The sequence below is a fragment of the Numida meleagris genome, chromosome 5 (assembly GCF_002078875.1).
Source record: "Numida meleagris isolate 19003 breed g44 Domestic line chromosome 5, NumMel1.0, whole genome shotgun sequence".
Classification (NCBI taxonomy): domain Eukaryota; kingdom Metazoa; phylum Chordata; class Aves; order Galliformes; family Numididae; genus Numida; species Numida meleagris.
Genome location: NC_034413.1, coordinates 62,633,411 through 62,653,606, shown reverse-complemented (window position 1 = coordinate 62,653,606; position 20,196 = coordinate 62,633,411). Strand labels below are relative to the sequence as shown.

General features: G+C 43.2%; 3 protein-coding genes across 4 annotated transcripts in view; 2 read left to right on the top strand and 1 right to left on the bottom strand.

Annotated features, from left to right (window-relative positions):
* Window positions 1–5,062, top strand: part of FAIM (Fas apoptotic inhibitory molecule) — a 6,721-nt gene extending 1,659 nt beyond the window's left edge. For both annotated transcript variants that reach the window (XM_021400863.1, XM_021400864.1), the window contains 4 exons: window positions 163–298; window positions 668–896; window positions 1,878–1,927; window positions 3,061–5,062. In XM_021400863.1, the coding sequence (XP_021256538.1) occupies window positions 163–298; window positions 668–896; window positions 1,878–1,927; window positions 3,061–3,210 (565 nt within the window). In that variant the 3' untranslated portion in view covers window positions 3,211–5,062. The remainder of the gene's footprint in view (window positions 1–162; window positions 299–667; window positions 897–1,877; window positions 1,928–3,060) is intronic.
* Window positions 4,712–13,865, bottom strand: PARP9 (poly(ADP-ribose) polymerase family member 9). Its single transcript, XM_021400861.1, has 10 exons — window positions 13,733–13,865; window positions 13,283–13,334; window positions 10,669–11,486; window positions 9,782–10,009; window positions 9,479–9,694; window positions 8,657–8,732; window positions 7,400–7,774; window positions 6,476–6,621; window positions 6,015–6,189; window positions 4,712–5,604 (listed from the first exon to the last, which is right to left on the bottom strand). Exons 1-10 carry the CDS (start codon window positions 13,745–13,747, stop codon window positions 5,297–5,299), a joined length of 2,409 nt encoding a protein of 802 aa, XP_021256536.1. The 5' UTR covers window positions 13,748–13,865; the 3' UTR covers window positions 4,712–5,296.
* DTX3L (deltex E3 ubiquitin ligase 3L) lies at window positions 13,458–20,196 on the top strand. Its single transcript, XM_021400860.1, has 5 exons — window positions 13,458–14,014; window positions 14,119–14,339; window positions 15,073–16,608; window positions 17,318–17,535; window positions 19,287–20,196. Exons 1-5 carry the CDS (start codon window positions 13,588–13,590, stop codon window positions 19,354–19,356), a joined length of 2,472 nt encoding a protein of 823 aa, XP_021256535.1. The 5' UTR covers window positions 13,458–13,587; the 3' UTR covers window positions 19,357–20,196.

The window sequence follows — 20,196 nt, the reverse complement described above, 5'->3', positions numbered from 1 at the left end:
TAAAACAGAAACATGTAAGTAATTGTGTAAGCTTATTCTCTCATGTCTTGTTTTACAGTTGTAAAAGCCGACTTGCCCTGAAGCAGTAAAGCTTTGAACTGTAGTTGTCAGTATTTGAATTCTTTCAATGACAATTAATTGACTTTGTTGGTGTTTCCGTAGGTCTCGGTACAGCCACTTAGAGAAGATGACAGATTTGGTGGCTGTTTGGGAAGTAGCTTTAAGTGACGGTGTTCATAAAATTGAATTTGAGCACGGGACCACTTCAGGAAAACGTGTTGTCTATGTTGATGGAAAGGTGAAATTGCTATATGCTCAACATTCCCTGTGATACAATTATATAAGTGCATTTCTGTTCAGAAGTCATCAGAACAAACAAAAGACTACTACGTGCAAGTGAGGTGTATTCAGTTGGCTAACTTTACCTCGTGTAATGAACTACATCATTCCTGTCTCAGTTACAGTTAAGGTGTGAGTATCATGAAGTGCTTTGCCATCCTTAGGCAGAGGTGCTTGATGCTTACAAAGTATTGCATGTTTGTACCTTCAGGAAAAAAGACAGTTAAGTACTGAGCTGTTTCCTGAATTCTGGCTCCCTTTTCTTAAATACTAAAATACGTTCTCAGGTTTATCAGTTAACATCTGTTGTCTGTGTTTTCTTCTACAGGAAGAAATACGAAAAGACTGGATGTTTAAATTAGTGGGTAAAGAAACATTCACTGTTGGAGCATCCAAAACAAGAGCTACTATTAACATTGATGCAGTCAGTGGCTTTGCATATGAGTATACTTTGGAGATCGATGGAAAAAGCCTCAAGAAGTATATGGAGAACAGGTCAAAAACAACCAATACTTGGATACTGAGCTTGGGTGGTACAGACTACAGAGTTGTTCTAGGTAAGTAAATATTGAATGACTTCACTTTGCTGCCTTCAAAAAAAAAAAGCCTGTATGCATTTAGTAACTGGTAATTAAGAGAAAGCATAGTTCAGTGGCTAGCACTGTTGCAGTATAAAATCCTGTGTGGTCTGGAGAACTTTGGAATTAGATACCAAAGACAGGCAGAAAAATAGTTATCTTGTTATATCTGTGTGTAGTTTTATACAGCACTGTTACTTGTTAACTCAGTAACTGGGCTTTCCTTTAGAAACCATAAGCTGAAGCTAAGGAGTCGTGAGCTGAAGAAGTGTATCAGCATTACTCTTTGTTTTTGGTAGATTAATCAGCAGGTTGTTTTCTGCACTGCTTCTTAACTACAAATTTAATCGAAAACCTTCAGATAATGTTTTTATAGTTTCTCGGTAGCAAGGTTACACATTTCTTCTCCTCTCCCTCCTTTTCCAAAGTACATTACAAGAAGATGGGAGGAAGGGATCCACTGAGGAATTTGTCCGTGGCATCTAGTGGTGAAACTTCCACTTAGGTATTGCTATGTGGTTACACCTGGGCACGAGACATCCTGGGCAATGGTTTCTTCTTGAGCCTAAGGACAGAATGAACTGCCCTGAGATAAAGATGTTGGGGGTGAAAGAAAGGCAATTTCAATGCCAAAAGATAGCCCGGTATCCTTCTCTCCATAATTACTCAAAAGATGAACAGTACTCTGCTCTTTGCTATGTCACATGGACAACATTGTCTGTAATGTAAATTGTAGAGAGAAGTATATGTCCAGAGCAAAAATTGTTTGCCCACTGGCGGCAGAGCCTCCTTTCTCTCTAGTATAAGAACAAACTATGTAGTTCAGGCCCTGTGTGGGACCTTCTCTGGGGAATTAAATATAACATCAAAGAGTAAACTTGTAAAATTCTTAGATCATTCTGTCTGTAGGGGAAGGAGGGAGAGTCCTGTTCTTTCTACTTTTTGTTCTTTCCTTCACAGAAAAGGACACTATGGATGTGTGGTGCAACGGTAAAAAAATGGAGACAGCGGTACGTGATCATTTCCACAGGTTTTTCATAGGCTTTGGCTCTAATATAACCAAAGTAAGCCACAGTGCTCATCTGTGACATGCTAGCTAAGCCACAGCAAGGAGCACTTGAGTGTGAAGCATAGGCATACCTCTAGACCTGCGTGCTGCTGACCTGTTCTTCACTGTATTTAGTAACTTTGTCTTCTGGCTTACCAGTTCAGATGCTGAAAGTCTGTCCACATAAGGATAAACAATGCTGTACACTTGTTAGACAAATGAATCTTCTGGGTCTGTTGTCCAGGGTTTCTAGGGAGTAAACACTCAGGAGAGTGGGAGGGACTTAAGTTTGATGCAGAGTGTAGAGCCATGTCATTCAGACCTGCTCACATTAGTGGTAACTAATGGTTACTAGTGGTAACGAACAACACCTGTGCTCTTTAATGGCTGGTGATTTTTGTCTGTTTAGAGATGATCTCTAAGCACCTTGGGCTTAGCTCATCTTGTTGGAGTAAATAAAATCTTTGTCACATCTGCATTAACATGTATAGCAGATCAACACTTAAAAATCTTAATGTATTTAGTGTCTTTTCATTTTATGGTGGTTTTCATTATGCATGCTATGTAGGCTTCCCCATCCCTGATGCTTTCTCACCAGAGCTGTCACTATGATAACTGCAGCCACAAGCAGAATGTCCTGGATGAGTACAACAGTAACAGAAGTAGTAGGAGATACTCCAACAGGCTATGAGTGCTCATTTAATTGTCAAAGTGTGCTTGCATTAGGGCAGTGCATGAGTCTTTCCACCCTCCCAAACCACAGGTATGGATGCAAACTCCACAGTGAAAGTTAGGTAACTGTATCTATAAACTACAAAGGGGAAGTTAGGAGCTGTGCATCTAAACTACGTAGCATGTACTCAATTCAGGGATCTATTCATCCTGCTGCAGAGGGCACCACTGAACTGATGATGTGAAATGTTGATGGCCATTTGAAAACCCGAGCGCTTTCACTGGCAGCCTGAAACTCTGCAGTGTTGTTCAGCAGCTGCCAGTAATTATGGGAGCTACAAGTGATCGTGGAAAGTGTGATGCATTGAGCTGTTATTTTACTGAAAAGGATGTCTGTTTTTATTCTTGTCTCCTTTCTTCCAGGGTGAATTTGTAGAAGATGGAACTGAAACTCACTTCAGTGTTGGTGATCACAGCTGTTACATTAAGGCTGTCAGTAGTGGAAAACGAAAGGAAGGGATTATTCACACTCTTATTGTGGATGACAGAGAAATTCCAGAGGCTGTGGAGTAGCTTCTAGTTAACTGATTGTTGTAGGACTAAGATCACGTACTTTCAATTACTGTGGTAATTATTTTAATAAGAGGCATTTGGACAATGCCCTCAATAACACACTTTAGCTTTCGGTTAGCCGTGCAGTGGTCAGGCAGTTGGACATGCTGATCATTGTGGGTTCCTTCCAGCTGAACTATTCTCCATGTACTTGGTACATCTAGTTTGTGCTGGGCTCAATTTTAGCTTCTGTACATGAAATTCATCTTTTTGAGGACCAGATGCACATAACTATATACAACATCTTACATTACCAGTTTTTTAAAAACTCTAGAGAGAAATATTATATTGCTAAGGGCAGAGAGGGCAGGTGAACTTGAGAAGAAATTATTATTATTTTTTTCTAGTATACATTAATACTGAATACTTTATATGGAGGGAGAAAGCACATGCTGAGCACTGGAGAAAGATGTTAAAATTCTCCTTTTTTTTTTTCTTCTTTTAAACATATTTCCATTGTTCTTCAGATCCAATTAGGAAAACAGTTACATAATAAAAAAGTTACTAAATACATTTTTACTAGTCCTTGTGTAACTGAGTTAAAATTTTACCTTGCTATGAAAGCTATGGTTTATTCAGAGTAGGAGGAAAGATGAGATGCTATGCCAAAAAAAATCCCTAAAGTTTCTCAAAAATGATGCTTGTTAGAAATTGTTGCAGTAGTTCTGAAGTTCTGTACTGATTTTAAACACCTTCCCACCCACACAAAGAAGAAAGTGACAAGTTTTCTGCCGTGAACCCCCCTTAAAAAATGAAAGCTCTTGAAGCAAGCTGAGATAAGAACCTCTTCTATATAGTCTAACCTTTATTAGCTACAGATAGCTGTAGGTTAACGTGTGGCAGTTCTGGCAATAATGTGTGAATAAGGAAATGAGGAAATGCAGGACAGAACTGGAGAAGAAAAATTGATTGATTAAATGGGAAAGTTAAGACAGGAGTAGAATCCTTGTGTTTCTCCAATGCCAGTTGCCTGAGGTGGTTTTTAGAAGCTCATGTGTGGGGGAGGCACATTGCCCATTTAACATTGCATTAGACTCACACCTTACAAAAGGTGCCTGTTTTGCCACGATGACATGAATAACTTTTTAAAAAGAATATATTTATTTGAAAGTATCATTTCGAAAATCTTTTTCCACTTGCAATCCCCTGAAGACTTCAGAATTAGACTCTCAGAACTTAATTTCTCTTGGGGTTTGTAAATGCCTACTCTTAAGTATTTACTGCCTTCAGGTCGCTGTGGAAGCGCTGTGGACGTACCTAGCTACGACGCTGACAATAACCCCTACAACATAGCAGTAGGGCAGGTTATTGGAGAGCAGTTTGAAGTTGTGGGTTGAACCAGTTCTCTACTTCCATGGTAGCCTTTCAAAAAGATTGAACAGCACCGAGAAATCTGAACCTCAAATATGCTTCAAGTCATGTCTTTAAACACTACGAGGAAAAATAACAGATAAGCAGATAGTATTATTTGTACTCTTTATTTTGAATACGTGAATCTGTACTGCTTCAAATCTCTTAACTGATAAAAACTAATAACAGCTGCTGTTAGAAATCTTGAAGAATTGCCACACGTTTGTCATAACTTTACTGAACAGCAAATCCTGAGGTGGAAAACAGCATTCACCTGCTGCATTCACACGTCACGATGCATTCACAAATGTAAGAATCAAACCAACCTTGATTTCTTGGGTTTCAAAACTATATGCAATACCTTAGATTAAGACAGTGTAATGAAAGAAAGAAAATGCAAATGTATAATGTATAGTCACGTGCTAAGAATACTATAAGGCATATAAAGTATTTTAAACTATTCTATGATGCTTTCCATTCGTTTTTAATTCGAGATCGCTTTGTTCTAATCTCCTTAATGTTATCAGCTTACTTTTCCTCAAGGCTGTTTCAGAGCTGCCAAGAGGCCTTTAGATCACAGCGTGTTAGCAGGCAGAGCACCCTCTTGAAATCTTAAGTACTAGAGCTTGTTCTGAGGGAGGGGGTTCCCAACAGCTACAGTTCTGACTAATTTTTCCTCAGGAAGCTGCTGGTTTCCTCAGAGGTCCATGGGCCTCTCCTTCACCGGGGAGCAAGTCAGCAAATAATATGGAAGGGCCTGAAGACTGTTGCAAATGACAAAGATGTCAGGATTCCTTACATCATCTACTAAGCTGTCATATAGCGTACTGGCATCTCCTTCCACTGCTGGTGGCATAATGTAAGACTGCTTGCCTTTAGTATATAACCCTGTTAATACATCAGCCTCAAACACGTAGATTTTAGAGTCTGTTTCCTTCTTCCCTTTATCCTCAAGTAGGCTGTTGGGGTTCCTTTTAAAGTAGATGCCAGCTCCGTATCTTTGATCTGGAAAAGAAAAAATAGTAAGGAAAAAAAGTCTTTAACAGTCGGTTCTTTTGGGGTGGTAGTACTAAAAGACTGCTTCTCATCAAGCTGCTGAGTGCGTGTTTGGAGCAAGTAAATACAGATTTGGAGCTGCTTTTACAGACTGCTGCAACAAAATAAAACTTGGCCGTGGCATTACGTGTACAGTAACAATTTTGTGAACAGGGGCTGGGCTAGACAGGAATCCAGGTTTACCTTCCCAGAGCCTTACTGACTGCAGCGTCAGGACAGAAAACAGTAAGCTCGTAAGACTCTTAATGCTGGTAAGAAGCAGTTCTTGCGTAGCATAGTCATTATTTCTGATTTTAATCCAACTTCAGATGTCAGTCACTGTTCATTTTGATTAAAGATACCGAAGCAAGTTATATTACCTGCTGGTGGAGAATATATTCTGTGAAATCCAGTTTGGCATACCAAGCTACAGAACTGAGCAGGAACACGCTGGTATAACCTGTGAGTTCTTTTGGAGGTAACTCCTTTTTCTTCTAGATTTTTTTTCATTTGTTGGAATGCAGCAGATAGAAGGGGATTGTGTATTCTTTCAATCTGTAACACAAACAAGCAAACAATTATCCATGAAATGTGTGAGTGCTCTTGTTCAGGCTGTGTTCTTCAATGTAAGAACCTTTGATTTAGGTTGTACGCATTGAGCGCAAAGCAAGTAAGGTATCTGAAGTGTGCAGCTAATGCACGGAAAAAGAACCATGCCACTATCCAACCTCTCACTGAAGTCAGTTGAAAATAGCTAATGTAAGTTTTCAAAACGTATATCAAACAGGTTACTTCAGATCTATCAGCTGAGATTTCATTTTGCCACGTATACCTTCTTTACCTTAAGGATGCGAAGCCCAGCTCTTTCAAACTCTTTCTGTCTGTCCTTAAATGCCTGAAGGTGCGAGTCTTCCTGTAACATTTGGAACTGTCCAGTAGTGTTTGTCGTGTGAAGGTGTCTTGAAAGCTGATCTGCTTCTGGTTGGCCTGGAAACAAATAAGGAACTAAAACTGTTAGATACGGTAACAGCTGAAGCAAAGGCAAGGTGAAAGGATCCAGTACTCATTTTGGTAGTTTAGTTAAGAACAGAGAACGTTAAATATTCTCCAAAGCAATGCCAGAGATTAATATTGAGAGGAAATTATATGTATATTCATAATCTTGTTTCAGTAATTAGTAAAACGCAAACAGAAAAAAGGAATCAAAAGAAAAGCAATGTATCTCCTCTGTTATCTCTCTCCCCAGCCAAACTTTCATACAGTGGTACCCATATTAAATTACTATACAAACCATACCAACACAGTAGCTTTTTGTAATTCCACTAATTCTGTCAACTGTTAATGAAGCCAGGGACTGCAGAACAAGTCCACTGTTGGGTCCTGCAACAGTGCTGCGGCTGTAGCTAGCAAAAGAGCTCAACAAACCACGTGTTAATGCAGTAAAATTTTTTAAGTCTGCAGGGTTGAGGCTTTAAAGTTAAGCTGTTCTGAAGGAAGTCAGCATTAGAGCTGGCTGTGCAGCGATGGCAGCTCCTGTATAATCTGTGACCTGGGAGTGCTGCCAGGTGAGCTGCTGAAGGCAAAAAGCTAACAACTGGTCTTTCAAGGGCTCGTATGGTGAAAGTATGGTATTCTCAGCATGTGATAGGTGGCATAGCGTTTGGTGTATGGGGGAACTGAATGCATGAATACACAGGTATATGCTGCTTCTTAATTTACCTTATTTATGTGCTTATTTACTTAATCACTTATTGACTTTACACACCCATTAATTGCAGCAGTTCCTCTTGTTTGGCTGTAGTATGCTCTTGCATAAAAAGCAGTAGTTTTTCAGTTGCAAGCACTGCATCTATCACAGCCTCAGGGGGTCCGTGGAATTCCAGGCTTGCTTTCCCATCTTTCACTTTTTCTGACACAGTTACACTAGAATGTTTCATTTGAGATAGTTCCGCATATTCCTTTGTACCAAGGCTAAAAATGAAGTTGTTTTCAATAAGAGCAGAGTGACTTTCCTGAGTTTGTATCAAACTTTGGATCCACAGTTCTGCTGCTTTCAATGCAAAATGTGTCCTCCCCTTAAGTTCAATAGCCACTTCATTATCTGTAGTCTCCTTTATGCCTTGACTGCTTGACTCTGTACCTGGAACGAAAATTGCTCAAGTAAGTGCCCTGAAAGAGTGAAGAACTTGAAACTGCTGTCATCCCTAATCCAAAGTGTGCAGTGCAAGAAACATTCTACTCTTCTGATCCACTCAGAAAAGTGGTTAGATACCAGAAGATTTCCCTGAAAACAACAACAAAGCAACACATAGAATTTTTTTTTTTTTTGCCTCCTTTTAAATGAGTCCAGCAGGTTTGGCTTGGGCTGATGTTTTTTTTGGCTGAAAGACTTCTGAAGAGGTGACCTGCTTCATTCCTATCAATGGCAAAATGACAAGTCTCTAAGTGATACTGACAGGTAATGCCAAAATTAACAGTGACAGCATATCCTTCTGAAATTTTGCTTTGGAAAAGTAAGATATCAGGTATATTTTTAATTTTTTTTCTGAGCAAGAAGTAGATCTGTGCAGTTATACATTTTATTCATGCCTATCCTACACTGTTACGTTTGAAGTGACCGCATGACTTCTCCGTTCAAACTTTTCCTACAAAGGATATATCACTTTGATTACTACATATGACTTATTTGCCTGGCACGTTGGTGACTTCTTCTCAAACCTAAGGGAACAACTTCACTTCCCTGAACTAAATATTTCGCCGTAATGTGATCCATCACGTGCAGTCACCAACTCCACTGACTGCCAGCAAGGTCCTAGCCAAAAGCTAGGCTATCATGGAAACCTAGTGGTAGTAAGCCAAAGGACTCATGCCTTGGCACTGTGTGTTTCTCACACGCTTTCACTTTCTCCTTTGCTCGTGACACTTAATCCTGTTACTACATTATTTTTAAAGGAATGTGATCTCAGATCCTTAGATCTGGACTGCTCATTCCCTTGCAGTGCCCCTTCTGTTCATTACTTACTCAAATGATCACTTCTGTTGTTATGCTGCTCTTTCTCCAGTTTGCGTGCTGCTAAATTCATTTTTTCTTGGAAAACCTTGAAAGAGAAAAATTTAGGAGCAGTTTGCAACCTGTCAGTCTCTTCAAAACTTCGTTAGATAAGCAGTTTGCAGTTCTGAGGAATTCTGCAGTTACATTAAGAGCTAATATTTGTCAGCCTTGGCCAAAATTTTATTCCTGACTGTTTACTATCAAATGCATTTCTGCTATTCTAAGTCTCCTAAGGTAAGACATTTACACATGGAATGGCACCTTTCCCAATCCCCTGTGGCTCTGGTGGAGCTCACAAAACCACAACAGATGTGGTTACATTACTTGCAGGTTAATGTTAACAAGTCTTTATTCAGCTTTAAAACCCAGACTATCCCCCCTTCCTTTATCCCAAGGCTCCTCTTCATGGAAGCCTCTGAGAAGCACTGCTCTGATAGAGACTTTGTACAAAAATATCCATTAAAGACAGGTGCTGATGAAGAATATTCCTGCTCCCTAACTAGCATAGTTAAGAGTAGACTCTGTGCTGTAAAACTGCTGACAGACGTGACAAATTCAGAGCTCTCTCCCCCCACTATCAGATCACAGGGTGGTGGCAGATTTGTGAGGAAAAAATATTTGTGAAGATTAATGTCTCTTACTGAGAGACAAGTAGTTTGGTGAGGAAACAGCCACGCACAAATGTTATAAATTGGATGGAATTCACGTTATTTTAGCTTGTAGTCATCCGCTGGAATATTTTTACAGTTATTTTTGGTTCACCTTACTGGTAGTGAGCAACCAATGTATTACCTGATAGGTAGCATCGTCATCTGGGCAAAGGACAAACTGCACATCTATTTTCTTCTTGGGGTTTTTCCTGGCAAACTCTAAAACCTCTTCAATCATGGTCTCTGCCACCATAGCCTCAGGCAGCGCTAATGACCAGTTCTTTTCTGGAAAAGAAATTGAGGGCGATGGATAATCCCGAACGAAACACAGGCAATTGTTGACCACCTCCTTTAATTGCTGCAGGAAAAAGAAGTGGTTTAGTCCTTACATCACTCAATTAATTTAATTAATCTTCAGTTAAAATCCAGTCTAACCGATCCTCACCTCACTCTGTAGCACCCTGTGGTTGTATTGCGGCCATATGACGTGAAGCACGAACTCACAGGGTAGGTTATACCCTTTTGTTATTATTAACTCCTTATAATAAAAGACATGCTTCAGCTGAGACAGAATTTCCTTCTCAAGAGCTGGACCTGCTTTCTGCAGCATTGGAGTTGAAATCTGAGAGCAAAACTTGCCATCCGAAGACACAGAGCTGACAATAGCTGTAGTCTAGAAGGAAAGAGTTCAAAGCTTCAGCAAACTTCAAGTTTACTACTTGTAAGCTTAGAATAAAGGTACTTCTTTAATGTAAAAGTTACATTTGCTAAAAGCAAATGCTATTCCTGTGATGCAGCTGTCAGTCCAATACGTCTGTTGGAATACTATGACTAAGCTCACATCTTTTGCATCAGATCTTCTGTCCAGGAAATTGAATGATTCAGTTTAAATGATGCACTGTTTAAAGGTCAGGTGCACATTGCCTCTGCAAGTTATTTTCAGCTGACAGCTATGAACATAAAATACAGAAGAAAAGGCAAAATTTAAGGATAGACTTCTAGGGAATGCATGATAAAATGTGAACTCCTACGATGTTACTAGAAGATAAAACATAAGGATGTATTATTATTACTCATCCAGTATTTTGCTGCTTACTATAATCCCATAGTAGCATGTATGCAAAAAAGAAACAAAAACTTTCTAATGCCCAACACCCATTTTAAATGGGTATTTCTGCTCGTGGACAGAACTTATTTACCCTTTGTAAATTCTCATTGAGCTGCGAAAATAACGACTTAGTGGGCTAATACAGCGTTCTGTCCTCTGAGGTTCCAAAGCCTGCAGAGACTTGGAGGCAGCTCTGTGTTCATCGCGTTGCAGGATGGGCTTACCCTTTGCTCTTCAATGTGTCCTTTTATGATACGCAGTCGAATATTTCCGTGCATGATGACAGGTACAGGCTGGCTTAGTGAAGCTGGAACAGCGTCCTGCGGTGAGCTGCCTTCACCCAGAAACATCTCACAGGCCCTTTTTATTTCTGCTACCGTATGCTCACAAATGTTCACCAGACGGATCTCCTTGAGGCAGCTTGGCATGGTCTCAACAAATAGCTTTATAGACATCACAATCACTTGAGCGCACAGGTTGAGTGGGAAGCCAAAAAGACCTGAGCTCATTGCTGGGATAGCCACAGACTTGATGTTGTTCTTTGGATCACTAGCGTATTTCAGAACATTCACAACAGCCTCCTCAAGTAGAATGCAACATTTATCCTTCTCGGATGGGTACCACCTCGGACCAACCGCGTGGATAATTTTCTTACATGGCAGCTTCCCTCCACCTGTCACTGCTATGTTGCCAGTTGTGACTCTTCCATATTTTCTAATAAGATTTCTGCTTTCCTCTGCTATTTCTGGCCCTCCGGCATTCACAAGAGCTAAAGCAAGACCTCCGATATGCTCTAGGTTTTCATTGGCTGCATTCACCACAGCATCGGCCTTGTGTCTTGTGAGATCATCCTTACAGACCGACAGGTGAATTCCCTGCTTTAAGGTTTTTCTGTAGACTTCAGCAGCGCATTTTGTGCAGGTCATTGTACAAGCAAACTTTTTGTGAACGAGATGATGTAGACTGTTCTCTCTTTTCTTAAGAACTTTGTAAGTATCTTTACTGATGGGAATCGTCACGCTGCCCTCATCCATTCTTGGCCCTAGGATATAGAATAACATAAAGCCAGATCCAATAAACCACTGACAAGACGTTTTATACGTATGTAAAAGTGTTTTAGAGCTCCACATTTTATCTTATTGTCACTGCTTACTAATATTTTTTTTTTTATAATCTGATCTTTTGTCTCCCTTTTTTAAAGGCTTAGAAAGCACAATCAAGCAAAGAAGGCAATATACAGAGACTGAGGACCTTTCTGTATGGGAAGGATTACACTAATAAGCCTATGCTTGCTCCACTTGGGCACCAACCCCTCTCATTCACGATTCCACCCATGTCAGCCACCCCATCTGGGAGCTCCACCTTTCCTCAAGAGCTTCAGCACGAGTGAGTGGGCTGCAGAGAAATGGTGAGGAGCGTGGAGCAAACAGGGGTGAGAGAAACATCTGTGAAACAGACATTGTCACAGCACTGTCTGCAGTGCCACCGTGACGCTGCGCTGCATTTGCAACTAAAACTCCAACTGAAAAACCAAATGAGAACGGGTTATGGTTTTGCTGAGGGCTGAAGCCTGCCCTTCTCTGCCATCTTCAGGACACTCGTGCCGTTTTGTCACTGACTTCCTGTAAGGGGCAGAGCTGCATCGCAGGCCCTTGCAGAGCCCAACCTGCAACCACTTTTGCTGGTACATTCATTCTGTCATTTCTTTCTGTGGCTCTCCTTTGGTCCGCACTTAACCCCAAAAGCAAGTTCTTTCTCTGGAAGGAACTTTGAAGAATTCTGAAAGGTTTTTTAAACCACTTTTTTTTAGGGAACAAAATGAAGGGAATAGATTGGGGAAGTGTTTATGCTGTTCCTAGGGCTCTGGTGGCAGATGTTGGCAGAACTATATACAGTCATAATGTTAATTAGTGTACATCAATTTGTATGTGTTTAATCAAACTTCCGTTTGGAGTATGCTACCTACTTCGTAGAATCATAGGGTTGTTGGAGTTGAAGGGACCTTTAAAGGCCACCTGGTCCAACCCCCTGCAGTGATCAGGGACCCCTACAGCTCCATCAGGTGCTCAGAGGTCCAGCCTCACCTTGAAGGTCTCCATGGACTGGGCATCCACCACCTCTTTGGGCAACCTGTGCCAGTGCTTCATCTCCCTTATTGTAAAAAACTTTTATATCTAGTCTAAATCTCCCCTCCTTTAGTTAGAAGCCATTTCCCTTTATCCTGTCACCACAGACCCTGCTAAAGAGTCCGTCCCCTTCTTTCTTACAGCCCCCCTTTAGATACTGACAGGCCTCTCTCACGTCTCCCTGGAGCCTTCTCTTCTGAACAGCCCCAGCTCTCAGCCTGTCCTCGCAGGGAGCTGTTCCATGCCTGGGATCATTTTTGCGTCCCTCCTCTGCACACGCTCCAACAGGTCCACATCTCTCCTGTACTGAGGACTCCACCTCTGGACGCAGTGCTCCAGGTGAGCTCTCACAGAGCAGAGCAGAGGGGCAGGATCCCCTCCCTCACCCTGCTGGCCGTGCTGCTTTGGATGCAGCCCAGGACACGGTTGGCTTCCTGGGCTGTGAGGGCACAGTGCTGGCTCACGTCCAGCTGCCATCCACCACTACCCCCAGGTCCTTTTTGGCAGGGCTGTGCTCTGCCCCTTCGTCCCCCAGCTGGTATTGGCACTTAGCTTTGCTGAACCTCATGAGGTTCTCCTGGGCCCACTGCTCGAACCTGTCTCGGTCTCTCTCTGCTGCTTTCGGCTGTCCCATGCCACACCTTGCAGCTTCCTGCCTGTGGGCACAATTTTTCAATGAAACAATTTCCAGATGGTGAAGGGAGAAGCTTACCTGGACCGCTCTTGTCTTCTGGGGTCTGATCTGTTGGCTCTGATTGTTGGCTCTATCATAAAAACAGCGCGGAGAAAATACGTTACTGTTTAACACTGCAGCGTCCCTGTCCACGCTGCCAGAAGCCGAGCGGTGGGCGTGCGGGCAGCTTCACCTCCCCAGGACAGCAGCGCTGTTCCGGTGCCCGAAGCCCACGCGTTCCATCGGGCGCAGGGCAACGGGGACCACGCCCGGCAGGCACAACAGCCTCTCGCCCGCAGGTGAAGCTCCGCAGGCTGCACCGCCGTAAGCGGAAGCGGCCCTCGATGGCCGTCCTGCAGCCCGGCTCGGCCGTCCCCCGTCGGCGCTCAGCGGCAGCGCCCCGCCCCGGCCCGGCCGCCCCGCGCCCGGCTCTGCGTCCTTGGCCCCCGCCGGCCGCGTGCTGCTCCGCGCCGCGGGCCGCTCTCCTACCTGGTAGCTGCCCATTAACTCAGCGCCGCCGCCGCTCTCCGGATGAACGGGGCCCGGGGCGGGGAACCGCGGGAAGCGAAAGCGAAAGCGGGCGTCGGAGCCGAGGCACCATGGCGGTACCGCTGCTGGTGCGGCTCTGCCCCGCGCCCGACGACGGCGAGAAGGCGATGCTGAAGCTGCACAGCTACTTCCAGTCACCCAAGCGCTCGGGGGGCGGCGAGTGCGAGGTGCGGGCGGACCCCGAGCCCGGCACCTACCGGGTGTACTTCAAGCTGGAGCGAGGTAGGGCCGGGGTGGGGGGTGCGGCACGGCCGACGAAGGGCACCATCTTGTGAAGGACCCGCAGCCCTGCTCACGAGGCTGTATCCCACCTCCAACGCCCGCAGATAAGAAGAGAGTGGAGTCCCGCGCGGATCACAGCTTGGTGCTGGGGGGCAGGACGGTGGAGGTCGTCATCCTGCAGCCCGGGGAAGGGGCTCGGAGCGAGGGCCCGGCCATGGCGCAGGCCGCTCCCGGCCAACCCCAGCACCTCTCCCCGCCGGGATCCGCAGGACTGCAGGCGGCTCAGGGACACCGGGACGCGGCAGCAGAAGTGCTGACCAAAAAGGTACGTCGGGAAGGGTCAACGTCCCGCTGGTGTTCTGCGCATCCCGGAGGGAAGGCCAAGCGGTGCCGCTCTCCATCGCGCCTCAGTAAGTCATAGCACACGTCAGCCGTGGTGGCTTTGTCAATGCATAAAAGCGGGGAGCGGCTTTGGAGAGCTCTGCCGCAGCCCATCCGTGCATCAACACGAGGCGTGTACCCCAGCATGGTTTTGGCACCGTTACTCCAAAAACAGGGCCCAGGCAGGTTTCGCACGCTGAAGACTGCTCCCAGTGGGGAGACCTCTAATGCTATGTCAGCGTACCTCAGCCTTACAAAAAACCTGCTCTTGTAGCCCAACAAATGGCCTTTCAGACCCTTTGAACTAAAAGTCATGCGGAAGGGATCAGCTGTGCGTTAGGGCCCTGCGGTAAGCCATAGGGCCTGGCTCTGTGATATGTGAGGCTGCCATGGCTCTGCCAAGACAGATATCTGGCCCACAGAGCTTGTCCTGCTCTGCATGGCAGCACAGATGTAGCTTTTGGGGCATGGCATGTAGAATATAGCATGTGCTGACTACTAATATGTACGTCCTTTTTGTATGCTTGCCATCAAAGAAACACTGTACAAGTTTGTCAGTACTAATCTGGCCCTGCACGGAGTTGTATCGAGCTTTTCCTTACTCAAAACGTAGAATCACCAAGCTGAGATCCTTAGAAAAATATATATGTATATTGATATCTTCTTGTCTCCTCTAGATTTTTCTTACAGTGTCTGCGGTATTGAATACCAGTATGTTCACTGAGCAGCAGAGGGAGAGAATTGCTATTATTTGTCCAAACTTAAAAAGAGAAGGAAATCCTGATGTTGATGGCTCTGAGAAACTGACAGGAGACTATACAGATATAGAAAAAGCTTATTGTTACTTTAAAGATGTCCTTGCAGGCAATGACCAACACTATGATTTCCTGCATTCTGAAAGTAAGAAAGGTGTGGAAGATGAGAATGATCTGAATACCAAAGAAATGAATACTCTTATAGTTCCATCAGCTCTCTATGAATATTTCTGTCATACCTGCAAGGAACAAATTAAAGAAATGTATGAACGTTTTGGAGTGGGTATAAAAAGTAAAGATTGTAACAATGGAAACACTTTAATATCCTTCGCTTCTGATACAAGTCCCACGTCAATACGAAGAGCTAATGATTTTTTTACCAGCGCTTTTCAGAAGGTTGTTAAAGATGTGACACAGGAAGAAATTCCCGTAGCAAACAGTTACCAGTTAAATGAGGCAATGATGAAGTTAAATGCTAAGTTTAGTAATCTTCTCACCAAACAGAAAGATAATCAATTGCTCCTCCGTGGTCCAACAAATGAGATTTTAGCTGCCAAAAAATTTCTAGCGGAGGAAAAGGAGAACAACCAAGATGAAAAGAATACCAAAATATCTGAACCGAACGCCTACAGCAGTGGAATTGAAGTTGATGCTTCTCTGTTTAAGCTGCTGGAACCTGTGTTAAGGAAAGAAATTGAAGACATTGAAGAAAGCTTTGATGTTGTAATAGAAAAGATAGGCAGTTCAGGTAGCCAGCAGATGCTCTTAGTTTTTAAGCCTAGGAACAAAACTTCTGATCTGCTTCCACATTCTATTGAAAGTTTCATCAATGGTTTTCAGAATGCCTTAGCAATGTTAAGAGAAAAACTCATCAGCTGGAAGCTTTCAGAACATCAGAAAAGGAAATTAAATATGCTTCTGGATGAAAAGCATTTGGAAAGCCTGCATGTAAAACTTAAGACGACGGAAGACAAATTAATTTTATGTGGTTTACCAAACCATCTTCCTGCTGCTGAAAAGCTCATTAGGAACCTTCTTAATGCTGAAAACTCTGCAGAAACTAAAAAAAGGACACCGCTGTCCTCTGACCGCTACAACCAAGAAGCTTCAGGAGTGTCTGAGGAGAAATACAGTGGCAGGCAAAAGAGTAGTTATTCTTCCACGAAACAGGCTAAGGCAAAGGCCGAAGACACCGATGATACGTGCCCTATTTGCATGGATAAAATTAATAATAAAGAGATCCTGACAAAGTGCAAACATGCATTTTGCAAAAGTTGCATCAGCATGGCTTTGGAATACAAGAAAACTTGTCCCGTGTGTAATACTGTCTATGGGCTCGTGCAAGGAGATCAACCAGAGGGAAGAATGCATTTTAGAAGGATTTCTTCCACTCTCCCTGGCTATCCTGGTTGTGGTACTATTGAGATTGAATATGTTATGCAAAGTGGTATTCAAACTGTAAGTATATTTGAAGATTCATGAAATATACTTTCCCTCCAGCAAAACCAATGCTGAGTGCGAAATTCAGTATTTTTACCATCATTTCATACATGTGCTGCAGAGACACTACTGTCTTCTGTACGGATCTGCAAGTATTTAGTTCACTCATGTTGAGTGCAATGAAGTAACGTTGTAGGGATTAAACTGTCAGAGGGCAGCCCTCCGTTTTGTACGTGGCAGGAACGAGCTGCCTGTCTGAAAACTGTATATTTGGAATAACTGAACTGAAAAATCTGTGGGGTGGTATCATGTAAACAGAATCTTGTGAGTTTAATGAGGCTTTTCTGAGGCTGCTAGACCACAGCTGATAAAAGAGCAGGCTGGCTTGTACGCTTTCCAGGTGAGAAATCATGTTTGGGGTCACGAGGAGGGCTGCAAATGACTGAAAAAGTCAGGGGTGAGGTGGACAGGTATTTGGATGAGCGAGGAGGCAGAAACAAAGTTAAAAATACTGGAGGGTGCATGAGTGAGACAAGCAAACGGGGGTGAAACATTTGAAAGAAAGTGTAAAATGAGAAAAAGATATCGAAAAGCAGTCATGCTGTGTCCTTCTGAATGGACCAAAGACGGAGATAGAAAGTGCTGTAAAAGCTGGGATTGTGGTTTCCACCCTTTCAAAGAATTTGTGATACACGATGCCTTTTTCTTTTGCTTTTCCACAAAACAGGAGAACCATCCAAACCCAGGGAAACCTTATTATGGAATCACTCGAACGGCATATTTGCCTGACAATAAGGAAGGGCAAGAAGTTCTGCAGCTCCTCAGAAGAGCCTTTAACCAAAAACTGATTTTCACAGTGGGGAATTCACGTACTACTGGTGCGGAAGATGTTATCACATGGAATGATATTCACCACAAAACCTCCATGTATGGTGGCCCTATGAAGTAAGTAGTCTTCTCGTGCAGTAATTATACCACTTGTCAGTGGTAGCAGGAAGGCTTCCCTGTGTATTTTCCACATTAGACCTTTCAGATTTCCAATGGCGCTGCAAGCCACTGGCAAATCTATCAGTCCTGGACTGTCACTTAGACAGCGATTGTGGAAGGTTCTGTGGATCCAGACTTGAGCCATTTTCACGGCCTTTATAATGCTTTGTCAGTGGTTTATGGGCCAGTTCGGCCTGGTTCTGTGACTAATGGGGCAGAGAGGGGGAAGGGGGAAAAGCTATGGAGATGGGCCTGAAAACAAAACAGTGGCAACGAGCTAAGGAAGAAAACGAATTTACTAAATATGATAGCGGAATGCCAGGTAACACAATATAATACAGTGTAATTGGAATTGAGACTAATAAATAAAATGAGAGAGAGAGTGTCCAAAACCAGAGGCCTTACTCTAAGTCTGAAGGTGAGACCGCTAGGGAGCACACACCGCAGAGACGAGCTGTGAAAGAAGAGACTGTCTTGTGACTTGTGAGCAGATTTATCTTTCCCTCTAAGTGGAAAACAGGAACGGAACAGTGAAAGTCTTCTGGGAGATGTAGTTCTTCTCTTCTGAGAACCAGGTACCTGGAAATACCGCCAGTCCATGGAACTGGAGCATTAACTCTCTAACTCCCTGTGCACTGTGTGATGTTATGATGTGGAATACCGATCACAAAAATCATAAAACCATGGCACGCTTCTAGTTACTCTTAATCCCGTTGCTTATAAAAACAGCCATTGAAGCACAGCTGTCTGTTGAACCAGGCAGTGGTGGGAAAGCATGGGAGCAAATTATCTCAGGAAGGAAAATAGATGAAACAATCCTGCATCCCTCGAGCATGTCTCAGAAAGAACATTTCTTGATGGGTTCTTTAAGTCTTTCTGTCCTTAACCTTTCTTTAAGTCTTTCTGTCCTTAACCTTTCCTTGGAGAGAAATATTGACAGTGCCATTCATCAGCTGATTTGGTGCTTTTATGTGTACAACAGTAAACATTTTGGTTAAATATTGGTTCATTTTGTGGTAACATACAAGACCTGTGTGTCAAAACTAGTCATGTTTTAATGCTGAGAGCATGAATATCTCGCTTTCACATCTCAGGCTCCAGCCTGGAGGTGAGAGGGAGGCTTAGAACAGCGTCTTCAGGGTTGTTACAGCCTCTCAGGGCCAGGAGTCTTCCTGCAAGCTCTAAAGATTTGTGCTTGGAGTTACATTCTCCCTCCTGGGCTAGGGTCATTAAAGAGCAAAAAGCATGAGTTGTGCTTTATCCCCCACTCTGCTCATTGCTCTCTTCCTTCTTATCACTGGCTTCATACACACTTTTGCTGATAAGCCATCTAAAATGCAGAGGTGCCACTACGTTTGGTTCTGAAAGCCCACCTGGAGACACCTGTTAAGAACCTGCTTTTAAGAAAGGTGCATACCCAAATGCCCAGTCATTTGCTAGTGAGACAGCTGGCAGCTTAGAAAATGAGGTTCCTAGTGTCAGTGTGGACAACCAAATTCAGCAGCTGTTTTGTTTTTAGTAAGTTTTTCACTTTACCCTTTCTGTGCCACTTATCTCACCTGTAACATGGGGTCTGTCTTCTCTACAGTGAGAAGCGCGTGCATAAAACTTGTGAATCATTCTAAGGCATTTTGATGAGCAGGTTCTGTTGAACTGCCATGTGCACTGTTGTGCAAGTAGCCCAAATCATTCTTATCTTCTTCTTCTAGATTTGGTTACCCTGATCCTGATTATCTGAAGAGGGTTCGATCAGAACTGAAAGCAAGAGGAATTGAATAAAGAAATCTATCGGCTGTCAACTGTGAAGTGTGATGACTCAACATGCAGCAGTTCCTCTACTATTCTGGCACTACAAGGGGAGAAGTTGGTTTGTTCAACTGCTATACTTAAGTCGCCTGTATTTCACTCTCAGCTAAGAAAAGTAATCTTCTCTGATCAGGCTGTGTTTGTTTCTTTTGCACGACTTGCTTCTGTGAACAATGCTTCCCTATATACTTCCTCCCTTACAGAATCTGGGACCTGTGAGTCCACCATCTGTACTTGCACTCGTCAGACAGCAGATTGTGTGTCTTACTCTCATTTTACCAGTGAATCTGATCTGCATTTTATCCCACAGGCCTTCAGTCTGACCGCTGAACTGACAAAACCATTACTAGCTTGTCTTCTGCCAAATACTTGACCTTCACTATATTACATCAGCTGTTCTATATGCCATCATGTAACCTATGTGCTGGAGGATTTTTATGTGTGTGATGCAGTATCAGCTGTATATGGCCATCCTGCTTTGCTTCTTTTTCTTTCCAGGGTACAAATGGCGTTAGTGGTGTGGCTTCTAACAATGTGATGAGCACTGATAATGGTGTGGATAGGCTCTGTGGTTGCTGCTGTATTTTTAACTGTGTCCAGAAATACTGAATGCTCAGAGAGCCTCCTTGGAACGAAAGGAAAGTAACAGTGCTTACCGCCATCTCTGGTAATGAGGTCCAGCTCTGTGCCCTTTGTTATATTTAAGCTTAAATATTACTTTTAAGTCAGCTTTGTTTGTAACAACACTATTCTTCCCATTGATTCCAACACGTGGTTTAAATTCTATAATAAAAATACTTTGCCATTCTTCTT